General features: G+C 35.4%; 1 protein-coding gene across 1 annotated transcript in view; it reads left to right on the top strand.

The window, feature by feature from the left end:
- DIAPH2 (diaphanous related formin 2) overlaps positions 1 to 20,026 on the top strand; it is an 886,998-nt gene that overhangs the window by 426,336 nt on the left and 440,636 nt on the right. The window contains exons 20-21 of the mRNA XM_007455866.1: positions 1,098 to 1,199; positions 14,125 to 14,364. Coding sequence (XP_007455928.1) covers positions 1,098 to 1,199; positions 14,125 to 14,364 — 342 coding nt within the window. The remainder of the gene's footprint in view (positions 1 to 1,097; positions 1,200 to 14,124; positions 14,365 to 20,026) is intronic.

Raw genomic sequence — 20,026 nt, 5'->3', positions numbered from 1 at the left:
CTCTTTCCAGCTCAGTGGCTGCTTTGATGGAGGGATCAATCTCTGGAGCTTCCTTCTCTGCCATTTTTCATCAACTCTACTTTCTTAAATCCTTGTTTCCTGCTTTTTTCCCTTTTATATGCCTTTTTAAATTCCATACAGATTCCCAAAACATTGGTTGCAGGTTAATGTGATGCTAGTTAGAACTGTACCAAAGTCCAAGATAAGCTAGGTTGAGAAGAATTCATTAATTTTGATTCTCTTAGGCATCAGACTTGAACATGCATTAGACTTCATCACTTTTTCTTGGTTCTCCATTAAAGTTGGAATGTATTATGTATTTAAGTACAGATATTGTATATATATTCAAGTTGTTCTGAAAGGTAGTTTTAATGTGCTTGAATATTTTAGTTGGGCTGTACACTTGTCCCTCAGACTCAGTGTTGGACTCTTATGTGGCCAGCTGTGAGGTGGTAAAGCTGAAATAGCTGGGAAAATGATATATGGACTTTAGGGGCCAAGGCTAGGCTTGTTTCTTGATAATTGTATTGGAAATTAGGAATCACATAGAAGAACAGAATAGAAAAAAAGAAAAAAAATACAGATATTGTAAATAATGGGAGATAAATTTTTACAGGCTTGGTGTGGTTTATAAGATTGAAGATGATTCCCAATTTTGCCAATTATGAAGAGTAGAGTTGATTATTATTATTATTATTATTACCCATGAGTTAATTCTACATAGTATTTTTCTGTTTTTTATATAGATTGACTAATTACCAGGGCAGGAAATAAAACTTAAAAATTATGCTATGTGTTTAAGGCCCAGAAAGTTAGTCAGTTTTGGATTGTTATTTATTGTCATATGATTTTTTAATTTAACATTTATGTACTATAGTGCATAGACACCAAACATGTTTATGTATTTATTCACATTAAATTGTCGTTCATTATTTGGTTATGGTTTTGGGGAGAAGGGGAAGATACACTGGTACTATGGCAGAACCACAATCAGAAATTTATACGCTTTTCTAGTTAATCACTTTTAGAGTTGCTAATGCATGTTTAATAATCCTAATCATGAAATACTAAACTTTTATGCTTTTATTTCTTTTTAGAACCTTATAAAACATCTTCCTGAGCAGAAGGTACTCAATGAATTAGCACAGCTGAAGAATGAATATGATGACCTTTGTGAGCCTGAACAGTTTGGAGTTGTGGTATGTATCTAGTCTAAGGGCCCACAAACTCAGCTTGGAGGTAACACTTATCAGAAACAGTGAAAAAAAAAGACATTTCAATCGCTGATATTTTTTTCTACTATATAATAACTACATAACTTAATATAACATTAGCTGTCTGGAAAAAAAATCCTTGTTTATTATTTATAATATTATTGAAAACTAAAGAAATTAAGATTTACATTATGAAATACCTCTAGACATCTTGTGGGCCTTCCTCTATATCAGTGCTGATATTAATATATGAAAATAATACATATTATTGTATTGACTGTTTTTTCTTCTATTTAGATCTTAATGCTAGAATTTAGCCCTAAAAGAGTTAGGCTAAGAATAAGGGTGGAAACTAGATAATTAGTAATGTTCTGGAGACTGTTTTCTGTAGTATATATTGTATTAGAAAAAGCACAAGAATTTTCAGATATCCCATAGAGTGTCATTAATTGATTGAAAGCTTTATATACACTGCTTCAGCTGGAAAGAAAATTTCATAAATACACATCATGCTTTACCATGGTTAAATAATTATTGGAATGAATTATGTTTTCTTATCTCCTCTTCATTTTAAGGGGTACAAAAGATGACTAGGTATAAATATGTATTAAAAAATATAGTTGTATATATATATATATATATATACACATATACCTATATATATGTATACATATATATATATGTTTTTAGCTTTCCCCAAAAACCTCTATTCAAATAATAGGGAAAAATAAAAAAAGATGGTAGGAAAGAGGGCATGATGATTGATTTACTTTTTTAGAGAAAAGCTATTTTTGACTTAGGTGTTCCATACAAGTTTGTTTTCCATGTGAACAAACAGTTCTATTACAGCTTTCAGTTTTACCCTGGCTCTCTGACCATTTTCCATCTGCATACTAAGACTTCTTAAAATTACCGCCGGACCCAATAGTCAAACACTGTCTGCTTCATCTGAAATATTGGGTTGGCCAAAAAGTTCGTTCAGGTTTACCCTCTTTAATAGTAATGTATTTGAATTGATCTGATTTGGTACTTTGCAATTTAAAAATCCTGTTTAAAATCAAAATGTGATAGATGGGACAGAGTACGTTCCTTTTGAACATATGCAATAACTGCTTGATCATATTTAGAGTTTATTAATTTTCAGGTATGGCATTGCATATGCTGATGTAGGAGGATTCTGTCAAATCCTTGAAAAGCAAATCAGGAATGTATATTTAAGGTGAGACAGAGCATGTAAAGGTACCTGAGGAAGAGGTATCTCTCGTTTTTCAGTTAGGCAAATTAATCAACTAAACTGGCAAAATATTATTTACTAAGTAGCAGCACTTTAACACAATATTAAATAGTAAAATTTTCTAGGCCAAAGTCCACACTTGAAAGTTAAGCTACTTTAATTTATATTATAATTGAAGCAAGGCTATATACCATCTGAGAATTCAGCTGTGCCATGGTGGTTATGAGTTTTACAGTAGGTACACTACACAATTTCTCTGAAGCCATTTTTTTTTTCCTGAATGCAGTTTATCTTGGAAGATGTATTAGTTTGCCAAGCAAATCCTTCAAGAGGAATATCCTTGGTACCACACTGAGGAAATGAAGTTTGGGGACGTAAAAAGCAATATAACTTCTGAACTCAAAGCAAAGTAGAAAATGAAAGAGATTTCTTGTTTGTGCACATAACCATAAATAATTCTGGGGCTGTGAACATGAAGTCACCTGGTCCTCTTATTTACTCTCCCCATCCTTAGCTACATGTCTGTAGGGGACATAGTCAAGGACATTACAAAGTAGTTTATGCTATGTAAATTACCTAAGGCAGTATTAATCAGGATGTGCCAAATAAAGTTTAGGTCATCTCATATATATCTAGCAAAAAGATTCTTGAAATAATGATATGACTCAGTCTTTTAACTATGTATGTAAGCATGTATATATTGTATATAATAGATAGTAGATAAGTGTTTTTTGAATTGAATTATAGGACAATTATTCAAACCAAGTGTGAGCCTGAGATTAAAAATAGCATAGTTTAGATCTCTAAAAGTAAAAATTATGTTCAAATATATTTCTCCAGGTCTATGCTGAAATTAAATTCACTTCTGTCTGGAAACGCCCAAATACTTTTTAATCCTCAAAATATATTGACAGCCTACATTTAGGACAACTTTGGAAATGCATAGAATCATCTGCCCTAATGAGAAAGGCCCCAAACTGGTTGTCTTACTTCTGCTTTCTTCCCCCATCAAAAGTATTAGTGTAGTCATCTTAAAATCTATATTAACCTTATGATTTCTGTATTAAAACCCTTCAGTATCTTCCAGAGTTTACAGAATAAAACCTGAGATCCTTTGCATTCTCATTCTGCCTCTAACTCTCTGGTTTTATGCCTCCCTGTTCTCTTTGGTGAACTGAGCGAATTGGTGTCTTTATGACATTTTAGCTTTTACCTCGGCGGGACTTTCTTTGCCATTTCAGCAGTTATTTTACTTGTTCCTATTCAGTAGTCTTTCGTTTTTCCATAGCGGCTATACCCTATACCATACCTTACCTGCTTTCCACAAGTCTTCACTCCCTCCCCTCCCCATTCTTTTCACTTACTACAAACAACCTAATCTCTTACCAGGGAAAAGGGAAAGCACCTAGGCTTCAGAACTTCCAACATCTCTCCTACCTACAGTTATCTCTACCCATATCTTTTATTAGCTTCCTCTCTGTCAAACCTTAGAAAAAGGGATACTTTATTATCACTAATACTATTGTTGTCATGATTAGTGATAGAAATAAGAATGTATTGAGGTGTTACTGTGTCTGATTCTATGCTAAGCGTTTTTACATGTACCATCTCATGAATTCCTCACGGCCCTATGAGATTGGCACTGTTATTAGCTTCATGTTACAGATGAAGAAACTAAGGCCAAGGAAGGCTGGGGACCTAGTCCAAGGTTACATAGTAAGTAATAGGTACAGAATTCAATCCCAGGCAATCTGACATCATGGATTGTGATTTTAACCACTGTACTGAACTGGTGTGTGCACGTGTGTACACGTCCACGTGTGTGTGAGATAGTCTACTACATACTAATTTACTTATCTCTGTTTAAGGCATTATTATCCCCTGCCTACTCTTGTTCTGTTATTCTATTGCCTCTTCAGTTCTTCAGTCTCCACTCTGCCCTTCTTTTCAGAAGAAAAGCATCTTCTTAAGTAATTCACTGCCTAAAAATGTATGAATGGATAGCTGGATGGATGGATGGATGGATGAATAAAACTCCTTCACTGGCCCTGAGGTCCATGATAGCTACTGCCCTCTCTTCATTACCTAGCATCAGTTTTTTCAAAGATTAGTGTATTCTCTACTTCCTTACCTCTAGTTACTATTTAACAAACAGCAATCAGAATTCTGCCTTAAACAATGCATTGAAACTGATCTAGAAGAGATCATTAATTACCTCCTGATTGTATCTAAAATATACATCGGTTCTACTCACTTCTCTTTCTCTGTGCTGTCACCACTTTAGCCCAAGCCAGCATCATCTTTCCCTTAACCATTATAATATACTTTTAGCCTGTTTTTTCCACTTATACTTTTGCCGTTTTCCAAATCTGCCTTGGCACAGCCCTCGATGTGACATTTCTAGAGTACATTTGTGTTGCATCATTATTTATCTATCTGCTTAAAGCATCAGCACGTTGTTTTCTGAATTTACCATGCTCTTTCCTGCCTTTGGACCGTTACACACATTTCTGCCTCTTACTCCCATTTGCTGCCTGCCTCTCTCCTGCTTATTCTTCGAGTTTCCGCTTAAATTTCATTCTCTCCGTGATGCCTTCACTTACCTATCAATCAAAACTAGGTCTCCCTATTAAACTCTCTCAGAGCACCTTTTTTCTTTTCCTTTCTCATGGTTTTTAATTAAATATTTAATTGTGAGGTTATTTATTGCATATCTATAACCCCTGCTAGATTGCAACTTCTTTAAGTATATGTATCATATTGATTTAATTCACATGACATATACTTACCAAATGTTTGTTGAATGTATTAGCTTGAATGCAAAATCAAGTGGGCTCTTTTCAGTCCTGTCTAATTCTGTATCCATATGGCACTTGATAACATTGAAGAATTTAGATTCCTTACTGAGTCCTTTTCTTTCTTTGCATTCTCTAGCAGTAAATACTCTTTCCTAATTTTACGCCTATCACCCTTGCCAGTGTCCTGTAGAGTTTCCATTAGTATGTAACTTCCTGGATGATAAAAACAAAATCTCATCAGTTAGGGATAGACATAGGCCAGAAGTGTGATTACTCCTGCAAGATTCATTAAAATCATCATCAAACAGAAAAGAATAAAATTGGCAAGACTAGGGAAAAATCTGGCTTTGACTTTTTGAAAGAAATAAACTTACCTGAGACAGTGACTGGGCTGCTAATCTTTCTGTAAACTTTTTGGGTGTTTTGTTTTCTTTGTTTGTTTTTTTTTTTTTCCAAAGCAGCATCGTTGGGTTTGCTTATATTCACATGTAATAAGTTAAAAAGAAGCCAAAAAAAAAAAAAAAAAAAAGAACGAGAGCAAGAGAGAGAGAAAAGAAACAAATAAACAAATTAGCATATCCCTCTTCCCCGGAGGTCTTCTCAAGCAGACCTCCTGGGAAGAGGGGTATGCTAGTTCCCACACCTTCTATGATCAATAATCCTTTTCTTTAGGGGGGGATATTGGCTGCATAGCTTCCCACTGACTTGTCCTCCAGCCTGCCTCACACGGAATTGAATTTGGTACATTGTTTTAATTATGTGCTGTACCTTTACTGGGAATAAAGCACAGATCTTTGAAAGCTCTGCCAGTTAGAACCCCCAGCAGGAGCTTTTAGATTCTTCTGAGTGTGTTTGCAGCTCAGCTGTTCTTAAATCTCAGAGTGACGGAAACTCCCACTTGTCTTGCACTGAGGATGGAGACCCATACTATGTGTATCTATTAAACTAACACATCTTCTGAGAAAAAGAAGGCAATAATTAGTTCTCTTGGTAATCGGTACTTTGTTTTTCTGACCTCAAAAATTACCCATATTTTTCAATTAAAAACATTCTAAAGCTATAATCTAATAAAAAGATGTTGAGATAGCCTTGTGCATAAAAACATTTATAATGAAAAGCAAAGATTATGTGATACTGCTGACAGCACATTTAATTTTTTTCTTTCTCTACATAAATATGTGAAGGCAGGAGGAGTGGATTTATGCCTATTGTTGGAAGTACAACTATAAAGTCAGTGTGCTTTTTAATTTTTTTAAAGTCCCCTAAGAGCTTATGAGCTCTATTCAAGATAGCTTAACCAGGTGAAAAGGAAATTCTTAAAAGCTTTTTTTTTTTCCTCCTACATATCATCAAAGGCAATTAGTTTGGATGGAAAATTGTAGCTTTTCTGTTCCATTAATATTAAATTATTCAGGTTTGCATATTCATTGGGAAAATTGCATTTTTCTTTATCTGCTTTCATTCAAAGTGTTCAGTGTTTTGATATGTAATGCCTTGATTGTTTCTATTTTCATTCCTTCTGTAAATATGAATGCTAGCTCTTACTTCCAGATGTGCATTCATTTTATCTGAAAAAAAGGTGGTTTAATAATTGTGAGATCAAGTAAGAGAAGACTCGCCATGACTCGTTCTCAAATCCATGTATTCAGATTCTTGTTCATTTCATTAACTTCTCATAATAGTCCATTTTGTGACAAGATTGCTTATTTCCATCAGCTTTTGCAATAAAATGAGGTAAAATAAAACCACCTGAAAACTGAATATTCAGATTAAGTCTGGGGATGTCAATCAATTTTGCTGTTGATTGCTTTTCATTAAAATTTTTAAAAGTAAAAAATTAACCCCTTTTCCTTCTCCATATATCAGTAATCCGTAAGATAGCAGCATAGCATTACCATTGCAGATGCTCTGATGGCCGTTCTTGGCTTCAGACAGTTGTTTTCAGAAGGATGTTTTGAAATTCTTGCTCTAATTCTTAGTTTAATTCTTCTGAGTTTCCAGTGTCTCTTGGGGCTGACATTGTTACCATTTTCTGTTCCAGACTGTAGATGAGTAAATGTTTGTTGATGCATAATTTCCACATATCATTCTATTTGGGGAAAAATATTCTCTATCAGCATATCATTGCTTTTCTGGGGTACAGTCAGTTTTCAACACTCCGTTTTTCCAAAGCCTCATTTTACAGATCAACCATGGCTCTTATCTCTCCTGCTATCTAGTACACAAACATTTGCCATTGGCTCCATACAGCAGATGTACCTGTATTGATGATTTTGTGCAGTCCAAGTACTAGGTGTACTGCAGAAAGTACAGCAGTGAGCAGTAGAGAGCCTAGTCTGGAGGGGGTTATGTCTAAATAGGACAGTAAAATGATTTATTTAACAGAGAATCACAGATGTCCTTGCTTTATTTCCATACTTCCAGGCAGACTTTTGCTCAGTCGTGGAGTCTGAATCTCACAACTTTTATAGGCAGTTCTGCCTGCTTTCTAACTTAAATCCACTCTTCTTTATTGTCACTTCGTTATCATCACCTTAATTATAGTCACTGATAACAAAATTATTCTGTATATTCAGTGTATCCATACATTGGGTCCCAATAGTATTTAGGTATGGAGGGGACACCTTGTAACAAATGTATTTTTCTTACAAATATATCTGTTAATTCCAATGAATTTTTAACATATTTTGAAGACACTAGAAAATCAGTTATGTTCACATATGATGGCAGTTGAAGGTGTGTTTCTTAGCAATGCAAAATGAAAGATAACAGAAATCCCCTTAAAGGTGAGTGACACGTGACGGCAGGAGTGGCTACCTCCTTCTTCGCACATGATTGTTACACTTGGGTCTTTTCTCTTTCTCTCTGGATTCTTATGGTAGTATGGCAGAACATCAATATTCACCAGGTGCATAGGTAGTGAAGTGTATAAAATTCAAATTATATAAACAAAACTGTGTCTAACTCTTTGGGGAAATAACCCACTTCTAGCTGCTTTCACTAAAGCCGTCAGGGTACAGTTTTTTCTTTTTAATATAGTGTAGATCAGCTAAAGAAATGATAGCTGCTTGATGTGATTTGACAGACAAGTATCTTGTAACACAAAAAAATCCCCTACATAATACAACACCTTGGTCACCAGCCCATAGCACTTCAAGGAATGAATTATAAAACAAAGGATGCCAGTCATCTAAAATGCGGCGAGGAACCACAAGGAAAAACAAACATACATTTCAGCCAAGTTTTTGTTATATTTCCTTATATCACTTAGGTGCATTCAAATGCCTTTACGAGACATGCACTTTTTAATAATTATATCTGTGGCTGGGGATGTCGCTTAGTGCTTCCTATGATTTCTAAGCTTAGTTATCCAAGACATTCCCTTACACACTCAAATCCTCTAATGGAGATTCAACTATTGTCTGTCAGTCTACCCTGGTCTGATCATAAAAATTCACACTTCTGATTGCAGCAAATTCTATTAGTATGATCAAAGCATACTGTTTTGTGGCTCCTGTGAAGAGATGCATCCATATAGTTTCACCTCCTCCATAATCCTCTTGATTTTTACAGTAGCACATTTTCAGTGCTAACATTTCTAATAGTAAATGTATATTATGCATTGAAACGGACTGAAAGGAGCACTACATGATATTTATGAAGTGTGAAATAGTTAATGAGGGCCATTCTTCACCAAGCCCTGGTAACACACATTCCTTAATTGTGGATGAGGGAAACTTTATCTCAGGTTTGGGAGAATAGTCAGGGACCATGGTACCTTCTTAGGAATTTCTGAGGATGAGTAAAGAGGGTAATAACAACAATAGCTATTGTTTCAGAGTGCTTCCATTGTGTCAGCTACCATGACAGTAATGTTACACATAGGATCTCATTTAAGTCTTACTGCAACTTGCATGAGTGACTTAAGGAATACATTTTACTTATGGGGACATAAAGTCTCAGAAACATTCAGTAACTTGGATTAGATCATCACTATAAAGTAACAGAAGTATAGTTCAAGTCCAGGTCTGTATAACTCAAAAGTCCCTGTTTCTTCCACTACAATGTACCTTATAGGTCTAGAGAATGTAGAGAATGGTTTCTCTCCCTCTCTGAGGATTAAGGGGAAAATTCTCTCGAACCTACCCTTCAAAATAGTTATACGGGGCTCTGAATTCGGGCTAAGATTGAGCCTGGGCAATACCGTTGGGATGACACATTTGGTAGCTAATGACTTTACATAGGGAGTAGGGTACCCTCCTCCTGCCTCACATCAGCCTACTGTGATACCTCTTCACACTATACATCTGCTTCCCAATCCAGCACTTTGCTGATATTGGAGTTTCTGTTTGTATGAATGAATACATCCATCCATCCATTTGTTTTACAAGGATTTTTTTTTTTCAAATCACCTATGGTGTTTATCACCTGCTCTGCACTAAACTTTATTCTAGTGAGTAAATGAAGGAAGAAATTTTGCCAAGTCAGAGGTCAACTCTGATCCTCTTATGACGCACAACCTTTTCCCTGAATCAGGTTGACTGATGACAGATTATATCCAGTAACAGCAGTTCAACAAAGTTAATTCCCTAGCATTTCTGCTTTGACATCTTAGCTGAAGACATTATTTTGGGGACAGTAAAACATTACCGTCGGCTGTTAATTTTGTTCAATAGACAACCTGTCTGTCCTCCTTGGGAGAAGATCCAGAAAATGGTTAGTCATCTAAGGAGTGCTTTTAAAATCAGTCAGCAAATATTTGAATGTCTAATAAATGCAAGGACCCATGCTAGGTGCTACACAAGGTGCAGTCTTTGATTTTTCTCTCTATACACTCTCCTCATCAACAACCTGCCTTTCACAACGTCTATTCCAGTCACTCCCAAATCTGCCAGCTCTGATACTTATCTCCTCCTAAACTCAAGGACTGAATTTCCAAATGCTATCACATATCATAACAATACCTAAAACTCAAAATGCCAAGAAAGCAATATTGTTTCCCTATTATAGAGGTGTCATTTTACTATTCATGTGACGATTTGGAGGGGGGAAGGCTGGAGGGATCAGGGAACATATTTAAATAGTCTATTTTAGTAATTCAACCTTAAAGTACATAAATTTTAAGCTTGAATGGTGAGAATTGAAAATAAGAACCAATTCTAAGAAATTCTTCAGGTTAAAATATAGGCAAGGAATGGTATTAAATTACATTGTCTTTACCAGGATTTGAATATGACTCCAAGATTTGGAGTCTTCATAGTGGGGATCTAATAGTGTCTTTGTTAATAATAAAATACACTGGTGTCTGAGAGGATGGTGAACCAAGTTCACTTAAATGCTAATAAAAATGTCTTGGTAACATCCAAGTAATATTTTTCACTTCTGAATCTCGCACTGTTTACCTCACCTTTCCATAACTCTAGAGGCAGAGACTAAAACAGAAAGAAAGAATATATATGGATCATTTATTTGGCTCCTACCTAATTATCAAAACAAGACTGCTTGACAGGACTTTCCCCTACTTTACAAATGAGGAAACTGAAGCAGAAAAATTTGGTGGATTAGTTTCACACAGTCTAACTATGCAAAAGTTTCTAGATTCAGTCCTTTGGTTGAATTTGCTACTAAGCTGTAGCCTACCGGCCCCCACTGCCTTAGTCCCTGATTAGCTTACTGAAGTGTAGGCAGCAGATCAGGGGAAGCAAATTCATCTATCCTCATTCTCTGAAACAAAAAAAAAACAATCAGTAAACTGCATCAAATCAGCATCTCCTTCAGCCTTCATTAATGCCAACAACATTTTACCTCACAAAGGACTTTACACCTTGGAGCCATCTTTGACTTTCTCCTCCCATAACTGGTCATTTACTAAGTCCCACTGCTTATTCCTTAATTCTGCCTCTTGTACCTATTGCTTCCTTTCCCTTCCTACTGTCAACATCCTAGGTCATTACCTGTTTCTAAGACCATCTGAAGACTTAACTAATGGTATCCCTGCCCCTAATCTCTCCTTCAGCCACTCATACATACTGCTCTCAGTATGACTCAAGAGATGGCGTGGTGTAGTGGTTGAGAGTCTGGATTCTGTAGCCAGAATGCCTGAGTTCAAATCTCCAGATCTTCAACATACAATTTGACTCTGTGCTAGTTCCTTAGTATTCCTGTGTCTCAGTTTCCTCATCTTTAGAATGAGACTAAGGCTAATAACCTTTTCCTAGGGTTGTTTTGAGAATCAAATCTGCATATATGTATATAACACATCTGTAGAAAAATGTCTGGCACAGAGTACTCAATAAATGTCATTTGCCATTATTATCGTTATTATAATTACTAAAGTACACTTTTGGCCATTATTTTGGTTGCAGCTGGTATTGAAAAAAAGATAAAATCCCTGCTCTTTGGGTTTGTAGGCCAAGGATTGAAATACAAAGCCCAGAAAGGATACAAATATGAATGAAAACAAGTGGTATTAGAACTGAAGCAAGACTAAAAGAAAATCTGTGTAAGCCTAGGGTTTAAATTCCTTGTGGATCTCAGACCAAGGCCACCCTGGTGAGCAGGGTTCCTACAAGTCCTACAGAGCATGGGCAGAAGGACAGGTATTTGGTGACTAGCACCTGGTCAAAGTAGTTCTATGGCTCTTTTAACCATCAGGGAGACTGAAAAACCACTACTTCCTAAACATATAAAGTGATAGGAAACATGCTTCTGTGCTAATGATAGCCAGTTAACAATGAAAAGAAAGGAAAAATTAAGTGGGAAAGGATTTGGAGACGGTGGTAGAGGCATAAATGAAGGCAGAAAATGACATAGAAACTTAGATTCCCACACAAACATACACATGGAGATTTGCACATTCATGGAGACGTAGACTTTGGTGTGGTTAGCTTCCAATTTTATGGCCTTTACATGGAATCTTAAGGTACTTTGATCTAAATTCTGCCCCTAGGTATATACCTCATATATTCCTAACCTATAAACCTTTTCTCACAACTTCCTTTTGGTCCCTGTTTGTGTTTGCTCACTCGCTTTTTCTCTCTCTCTCTACTTGTTTAATTTTCATCTATTTATCCATTTGTATCCCCTCTACTGTGTAGCCTTCATTAAACATTGTAGTCATAGTGTTTAAAGTTTTCTCTTCTTTCAGTGAACGTCTCCAGCACTTAATTTCTGATTACCCATTTAGAATCATGGGCTGGTTCTATCTCTAGCTATAGTTTTCAAGTGATTGTGTTATGAGTTTTGAGTTATATTGGACACTTTTTGTGAGTAGATGGTGTGTCTTATACTTACCATGCGAGTACTGAAGAAACAGTAGGATGCTTTTTTTTTTTTTTTTTTTAAAGATTTTATTTAGTTATTTATTTGGTTGCACCGGGTCTTAGTTGCGGCAGGCGGACTCCTAAGTTGCGGCTCCAGAGCTCCTCAGTTGTGGCATGCAAACTCTTAGTTGTGACATGCGTGTGGGATCTAGTTGCCTAACCAGGGATTGAACCTGGGCCCCTGCATTGGGAGTGCAGAGTCTTACCCACTGTGCCGCCAGGGAAGTCCCAGTAGGATGCTTTGAATACTACTCTGATAGTATTAAAAAAAAGCTATTGATAAGTGATCTGACTTATGTAGATATAGTAACAGACGGATATTCCCAGCATAATCTGCCTATGAAAAGCATGAAAGCGTATGGGGGATTAGCAGATGGCAAAGGTTAATTTTTGGACAGGCAGACACCCATGGTTAATGTGAAAATTCATTTCAAAGAGTTAAAATGATAAATTATGCTTTGCTTTTGTATTAGAGCAGATAGGGTCTATTCAGCAGCTCATTTTGCTGCTCTTGAAGGGTTCTTTGTAGCTTAAGGACTCTTGTTTATGCTGTCAAATGCTTTTCATGTTGTCTACAGATATCTCATGCCTACACTGTGCCTGGCATTTGTATTTAAAAAGAAAACTAAGCTATATGTGTAAAAAGAATAAATGTAATTAGGATTGTTAATAATTTCATTGTGTGTGTGCTTATGTTCTTATGTGTCTACCCTCCCCTCACCTCTCTCCCAGAATTCCTTTGGTGAATAAAAACTAGTGAAATGACTTGGAGTTTGGGGGAATTAAAGACTAAAAGAAATTATTATCGTAGGAGCTGTACCAAAGGGAATAGAGAATGTGCACCGATACTATGAAACAATTAATTAAAACCTAAGTTGAACTGTTTTGAAGAAAACCAATATAGAATTCTTGAATAATGTACTTAAAAGTAAGTTCATGTGATTTTACCATAACTTAATTATTTAACATCAACATTCTGTCAAGTAGGTGAAATTCTTTAGAGCATATATAAATATTTAATACATTTTATTAATAGAAATCATAGGTTTTAAATTATTAAATGCTCAATCAGAGCTAGTCTTTTGGTTTCAGACAGCATAGTGATATGTAAATTTTTTTTAGGAAATGTGGTTACACTTACATTTTCTGTCATCGTGTACATTTTTTATATATGGCCCAACTATTCACTCAACTCAATGTCATGTTTGTACATTTTCGTAGTTTGCCTCAGGGACAGATTTTTGGCAGTTTAAACGCTATTGATGACTAATGATTATGCAGTTAACATGCAGCAACTGTTTAGCTTCAATAATATTTTCTTAATGCAGTAAGCATGATTTCATTTATTCCTTTAAAACTGAACAGCTATTTCTTTAAACTTTGAAGAAAATATTCCTCTGAAATGTCTAAAACAAAGTAGAATAATATTTTTAAAACCCAGAGAGAATTCATTTTATTCAGAAGTTTTGCAGCATTGTCTCTAAAATGATCCCCACTAGAGAGAAAAATAACGGGCTTTATATATATATTCTTATACAGCATTCCTTATCTTACAGATGAGCTCAGTGAAAATGTTGCGTCCTCGTCTCAATAGCATTCTTTTCAAGCTCACGTTTGAAGAACACGTAAACAACATCAAACCAAGCATCATAGCAGTAACTCTGGCCTGTGAAGAACTGAAGAAAAGTGAAAGCTTTAACAGACTTTTAGAGTTAGTTCTTTTGGTTGGAAACTACATGAACTCAGGCTCAAGAAATGCCCAGTCTTTGGGTTTTAAGATCAACTTTCTCTGTAAGGTAAGATAACACTTTATAATGCCAATTTACAGCAATAATCTCATCTACGAGAGGGGTCACTTTAAATAGCAATAGTACATAAGCCCAAAAAAGTATCCTTTAAAAGGATGAATTTTATGGCACGTGAATTGTATCTAAATTAAAACAGATAAATGATTTTTTAAAACCTTACTGTAGTAAAATCTCAAAGACTGCAAATTCTTTTGTAGTATAGTACTCAGCTCTTGCTGATCAAATCTTTCTGGAGTTTTTAGGTCCAAAAAAAATTGCTTTTATAAAGTAGATGCAATCTTGTATTTCAGTCCCTTCAAACTTACTTGATGTCTCTGCATAAAAGTATTTGAGGAGCTAAATTCAATGAGGTGATAGCCAGAAATTGCCTTCTGAGTATGCTTTGCTTTTTCTCCTCCAAGAAAATAATACTCTTTGTTGTTGAATAGTGTTGTGTTATTAAACTTATACTAGGTATCTAGTGCATTAACTAAAAGTTTTTTAAAAATCAAGTGATAATCGTTTTATTGTTTTGATTACGCTTTCATTCTTGTGAAAAGTAAACAAAGAAACAGACAAGTGCAAAAGTGATGGTATATGTCCATTTCTAGGTTAGCGCAAACCACCTTATTAAAGGAAAAGATCTGTCTGTTACACAAGAAAACTGAACAGACTCTGAGGGGAAGGCCTGTAAGAAAGCTGGAGACAAAAATAAGTCTGAAAACAAGCGATGTATCCTTGACATCTCAGCATTGTTTCACTTTTTTTTTTCTTTCACATCTGAAAACATTACAGAGTTTTGGTTAGTTCTTGAAGTATATTATTACAAGAATCCCCAATCTAGGAATGGATATAAATTTCTTTTCTATTCATGCATTAAATAGATGTGCATTACATATACATGGACTAGCATTTTAATATGTATCAAAAATGATTTGCTCCTGGCAGTTCTCACCCGGATAGACATAAAGAATTACATTTGTAGATAGTAGGATGCATAATGAAATTGTATCTGTTTACTCCCGATTTATTTTTGAAGGATGTAAGGAGAGAAAGCAAGGAAGATAGGGAAGATGGTCTGGCATGCTAGATTTTTGTCAAAAAAATATTTTTGGTCCCTCTTCTTATGATATTAGGTGACATGTGCAATTATTTGATAATACCAGCAAGAATAAGGCTATGCTTGTAATAAATTAAAATAACTCACACCCCGATTTGTAGGATAAACTAAATATTTAAGACTTTTTCATTTTATTGCACATCATATACTCAACACTAGCAAAAGCATCTTTTATCAAGATGCTACTTGTTTAGAGTATACACTATAGGCACAGTGAGTGAATCTTAAAGTGTTCTTGGTTGGCAATTACAAAAATATTTTAAATTAAGAGAAAATATCATTGGAAATTTGTATTGTTACCTATTTCACATTTAATTCATATAAAAAAGACATTTAAAACAAACTATCCTAATTTGAACAAATATGTACCTTTTTTAAGTGTCTTAATTTCACACTATTCAAATTAATTACATGAACTGATATTTTTGAGGCAAGAATGAATAAGTCATTTATACATAGGAACAAAAGATTATATTAATCTCACAGAAGGATTGTACAGTTGCATCTTGTATTTTGGAGAGAGGCTTCTTCCTGTCATCTACCTGTCAAATAAAAGTTCTGCCACACAGCGCTGGTCTGACATCTATCACTAGAGGTATGCTCAAAGGATTCAACACAAAGATTTTTGCCAACTTCAAATAAAATAAAAAATAATCTTATGGGAAATACTAGCATGTAGTAATAGATGTTCCAAAAGAGAAAGAAGTGAATGTTTAAAAATCTTCTGCCCTCTCCCACTTTTCAGTAGGATTTTTATCTTCAGGGAAATACTTGTTGTTAAGAAAGAAATATCATATAGATGTATGATATTCCCACAATATCTAGGATTAAAAGGATGCTCCTGGAATACAAAGGATTCTGAGTAGATGTAAATGTCTAAAATGACAGAAATTTACTGAAGTACATAGAAATAGTTAGCTTAGGTTTATAAACTGTTTGAAACTGAGTTAACTACTGATGTATGATTAGCTAGAATTGGTGTTAAATTCCAGTTATGTTGTAAAAGATTACTTGGTTGATTTCTCTGTGTTTGTTTTGTTGTTGCTGTTGTTGTTAAAAAAATAGCAGAGAGAACTTTCTTTGCAGGGCACTGATTATGCTTTTAAAATGATACCATTTACCTAATTAATATTCTAATGATAATTTCTTTTCTCAGTGAATTTAAAACTGTAATCTACTGCTTTTCACATGAAGCTATAGATTATGTTAAAATATTCACCTAGTTAAAAAGGAACCACAACATAAGCAGTTAAACTTATCAGATGTTTCTTGTAGTAAAGTAATATTAAAAATTCAGATGGTCACAATTAGCTCCTATAATATTTGGGAAGAAAAGGAAAACAGACGGGTTAACTTAAATGTCAAATATCACTAAAGGGTACCATTACTATAAGTACTAGCCTCACCACAAAATACTTTGTTCATTTGCAGCAGTGTATTATCACTTTGTGAGTCACCAATCCAGGGTGCTGAACTGTAATAAAAATCATTTCTATGCAGATGAGTTTCCAATGTTAGCTTGGCCCCTGCTTGCCTGTTGGTTATTAAAATTCTAACCAATAGCAGTGTTGTACTTCAGGGCCATTTGTTGTTTATGTTTTCAGTGTGTAATAACATATAATCTACATAAGAATGAAACATTTAAAAATACTTAGCACTCCCTAGGCACTAAGCTTTGTGGGTATATCAGATAAGGATCTTTGTTTGCAAGCAACAGAAAGTGACTCTGCCTGATTTAAGCAAAAAATAGAATTTATAAGGAGCTCAGCCAGAAACTGAGGAAAGGCTGAAGAACTTGGCCTTTAAAAGAATAGCAACTATGTCAGCTTTGAGAATGCAGAGAGCAGGAAGTTGCCTCTGGGGTATATTCCATTTTCTTCCTCCTTTCCTTGTATTTGATTCAAATTCTAATTAGAAAGAGAGACCAATTGGCCTGGCGTAGATTATCAGAATACCCTTTGTCCAAGGGAGGGCAAAGAACCTTGATTGACAGTGCTACCAAGACTACTGTGACGGGTGATTGGTCATGCCCTAAAGGAGGCTGTTACCAAGGATGAGGATACCGAAGGTTAGGGGCAGATGAAGGGATAAAAGCCAGGCCTGAACAAACAGAGGCAAAACAAAACAGATGGTCAGTATACCAGGGGATACAAACATTACAGAAGACACACAGAAAGCTCAAGGAGCTTGTGATACAGTTGAGTAGCCAGGAACTATACATACAGAATATTACGTAATGTCACAATATACTTCTAGCAATGAATATAAAAATTAATGGCCATTGAGATTACTTTCAGATTAGCAGGAATTCAGGAGGGAGGAATTTTTGGTGATGGGCGTGACAGTGAGTGGTACTCATAAATTAGAACAGAAGGATCTTGAAGGATAGGTATAATTAAGTTATACGAAGGGAAGAAGCCATAACCTTACAAGATGGGAGAACACTGGCCTTAGAACTTACATTTTAGCTTCCATTTTGCCCATCACTAGCTAAATTTTCATGGCCAAGTCACTTACTTTCTCCAAACCTGTTTCCTCATCTATACATGAGGAAATATACAGTGACCCTTGTTTATTTTCATAGGGTTGTTTTCAGGGTCAAATAAAATGATCTTTGTCACAGTACTTTGAAGAATTATAGTGTTAAAAATGGTAGTAGTTCTTTTTAATGATGGTATATGACTAGGAATAATCATGATGTGTTTGAAGATGAATTAGAAAACTACACTGCCTGGAATATTGGGTGTATGTTGGAAACAAGTAACATTGGTAGGCAGGTTGTGAGAAGATTTTGAGTAATTTGTATAATAGCTTCAGTATCTTTTTTTAATTTTTGGCGGTACTCGGGCCTCTCACTGTTGTGGCCTCTCCCATCGTTGCGGAGGCCCAGGCCACGAACCCGTGTCCCCTGCATCGGCAGGCGGACTCCCAACCACTGCGCCCCCAGGGAAGCCCTAGCTTCAGTATCTTGTCTCCGTAACTTCCCGTGTCCCCTGCATCGGCAGGCGGACTCCCAACCACTGCGCCACCAGGGAAGCCCTAGCTTCAGTATCTTGTCTCCGTAACTTTTTTTTTTTTTTGAAAATCACTCACAGCCCATTTTATAACTTATGAAGGCCAAAAACCTTTGTTTTTCTGCCTTGAGTTAATATCTCCTTCACCCATACTGTGACTTTCCAGTTGGACAGAGAGACATAACAAATTATGATATGGTATAATGATGTGTTTTTGTACAGATGTGAAATATGGCATACAAAGAACCTGAGGAAAACATTTAGTTTTACTGTTAGATATCTAACTTTAATTTAGTAGGGTTAATAGAGTAATGTAATTTTGCTACTTTTTTCTAAGATTCATCATTTATATAAAGTGTATGTAACATAAAGGCCTTATTTCCTAGAGGTCATCACATGGTATTAGTGACAGAGTATTACAGATATCTTCCCAAGTATACAAAAGAAGGCATCTATCTCCCCTAGAGAAGTTGTAAGATGGAGAGTGAATTAGGTTCAGTTTCAGTGCGAAATATAATGTACCAGAAAATGTGATTTGTAAGGAAAATGACTGCTGTCTATGGAAGCACAATTTAGAAATTTGTAATTCAAGAGAAAATCTATAAAAGATCTAAGCAAAAAGTTACATCTAAGTATTCTAAAAATTTTACAGTATCTAATAGTTTTTAGCTGAAATGATGTGGATTATCTCTATCTAAACTTAGAACCTTAACATTAGAAAGTATCTAATCTAGCCCCTTCAGCCTGCAGATGAGAAAACTGACCATTAGAGAAGTGAAATACTTTGGTTGGTGTGTTGGTCAGCTCGTGCTGCCATAAAAGAATACTGTAGGCTGGGTGGCTTAAACAACAGAAATTTACTAACACACCATTGTAAAGCAATTATACTCCAATAAAGATGTTTAAAAAAAAAAAAAAGTCATAAAAAAAAAAAAACCCAGAAATTTATTTTCTCACAGTTTGGGAGATTGGAAGTTCAAGATCAAGATGCTAGCCTGGTTGGTATATGGTGAGGGCTTGCTTTCTGAATTGCAGACAGCCACCTTCTTACTGGGTGACAGTCAGGTTCATAAAGCTGGATATAGCGACCAACTGTTTTGGTTTACCCAGGACTAAGAGCTTTCCTGGGACTCAGGACTTTCACTACTAAAATTGGGACAGTCCTAGGCAAACTGGGACAGTTGGTCACTTTAGTTATGAAACTAGAGGTAGAGTCTTGGCCTCCTGATTACGCTTTCTCTCTTTCTCTCTCTCACCCTTTTTTTAAAAACATGTAACTGGAACAGCTTGCCTTTCGCATTTTTATAATGTCCTTTGATACCCTTCTTCATCTGGTTTTTACCCTTTAGCTCTACTTCTCTGGTTACCACTACACACTGTGAGTATAATTGTTATAGGACTGTTCACACTGCACTTTAATTATTTTATCTGTCTTTCTCTCTAAAGACTCAGAACTCATGGAGGGTGGTTATTATTTTATTCTGCATTTTATCTCCAGTGTCTATTGTATAGGAAGCCCTCAATAGATTACTATTGA

This window comes from Lipotes vexillifer, unplaced genomic scaffold, assembly GCF_000442215.2.
Source record: "Lipotes vexillifer unplaced genomic scaffold, Lipotes_vexillifer_v1.1 scaffold82, whole genome shotgun sequence".
NCBI classification, from domain to species: domain Eukaryota; kingdom Metazoa; phylum Chordata; class Mammalia; order Artiodactyla; family Lipotidae; genus Lipotes; species Lipotes vexillifer.
Note: the sequence above shows the minus strand (reverse complement) of the source record. Positions and strands in the feature narration are given on the sequence as shown.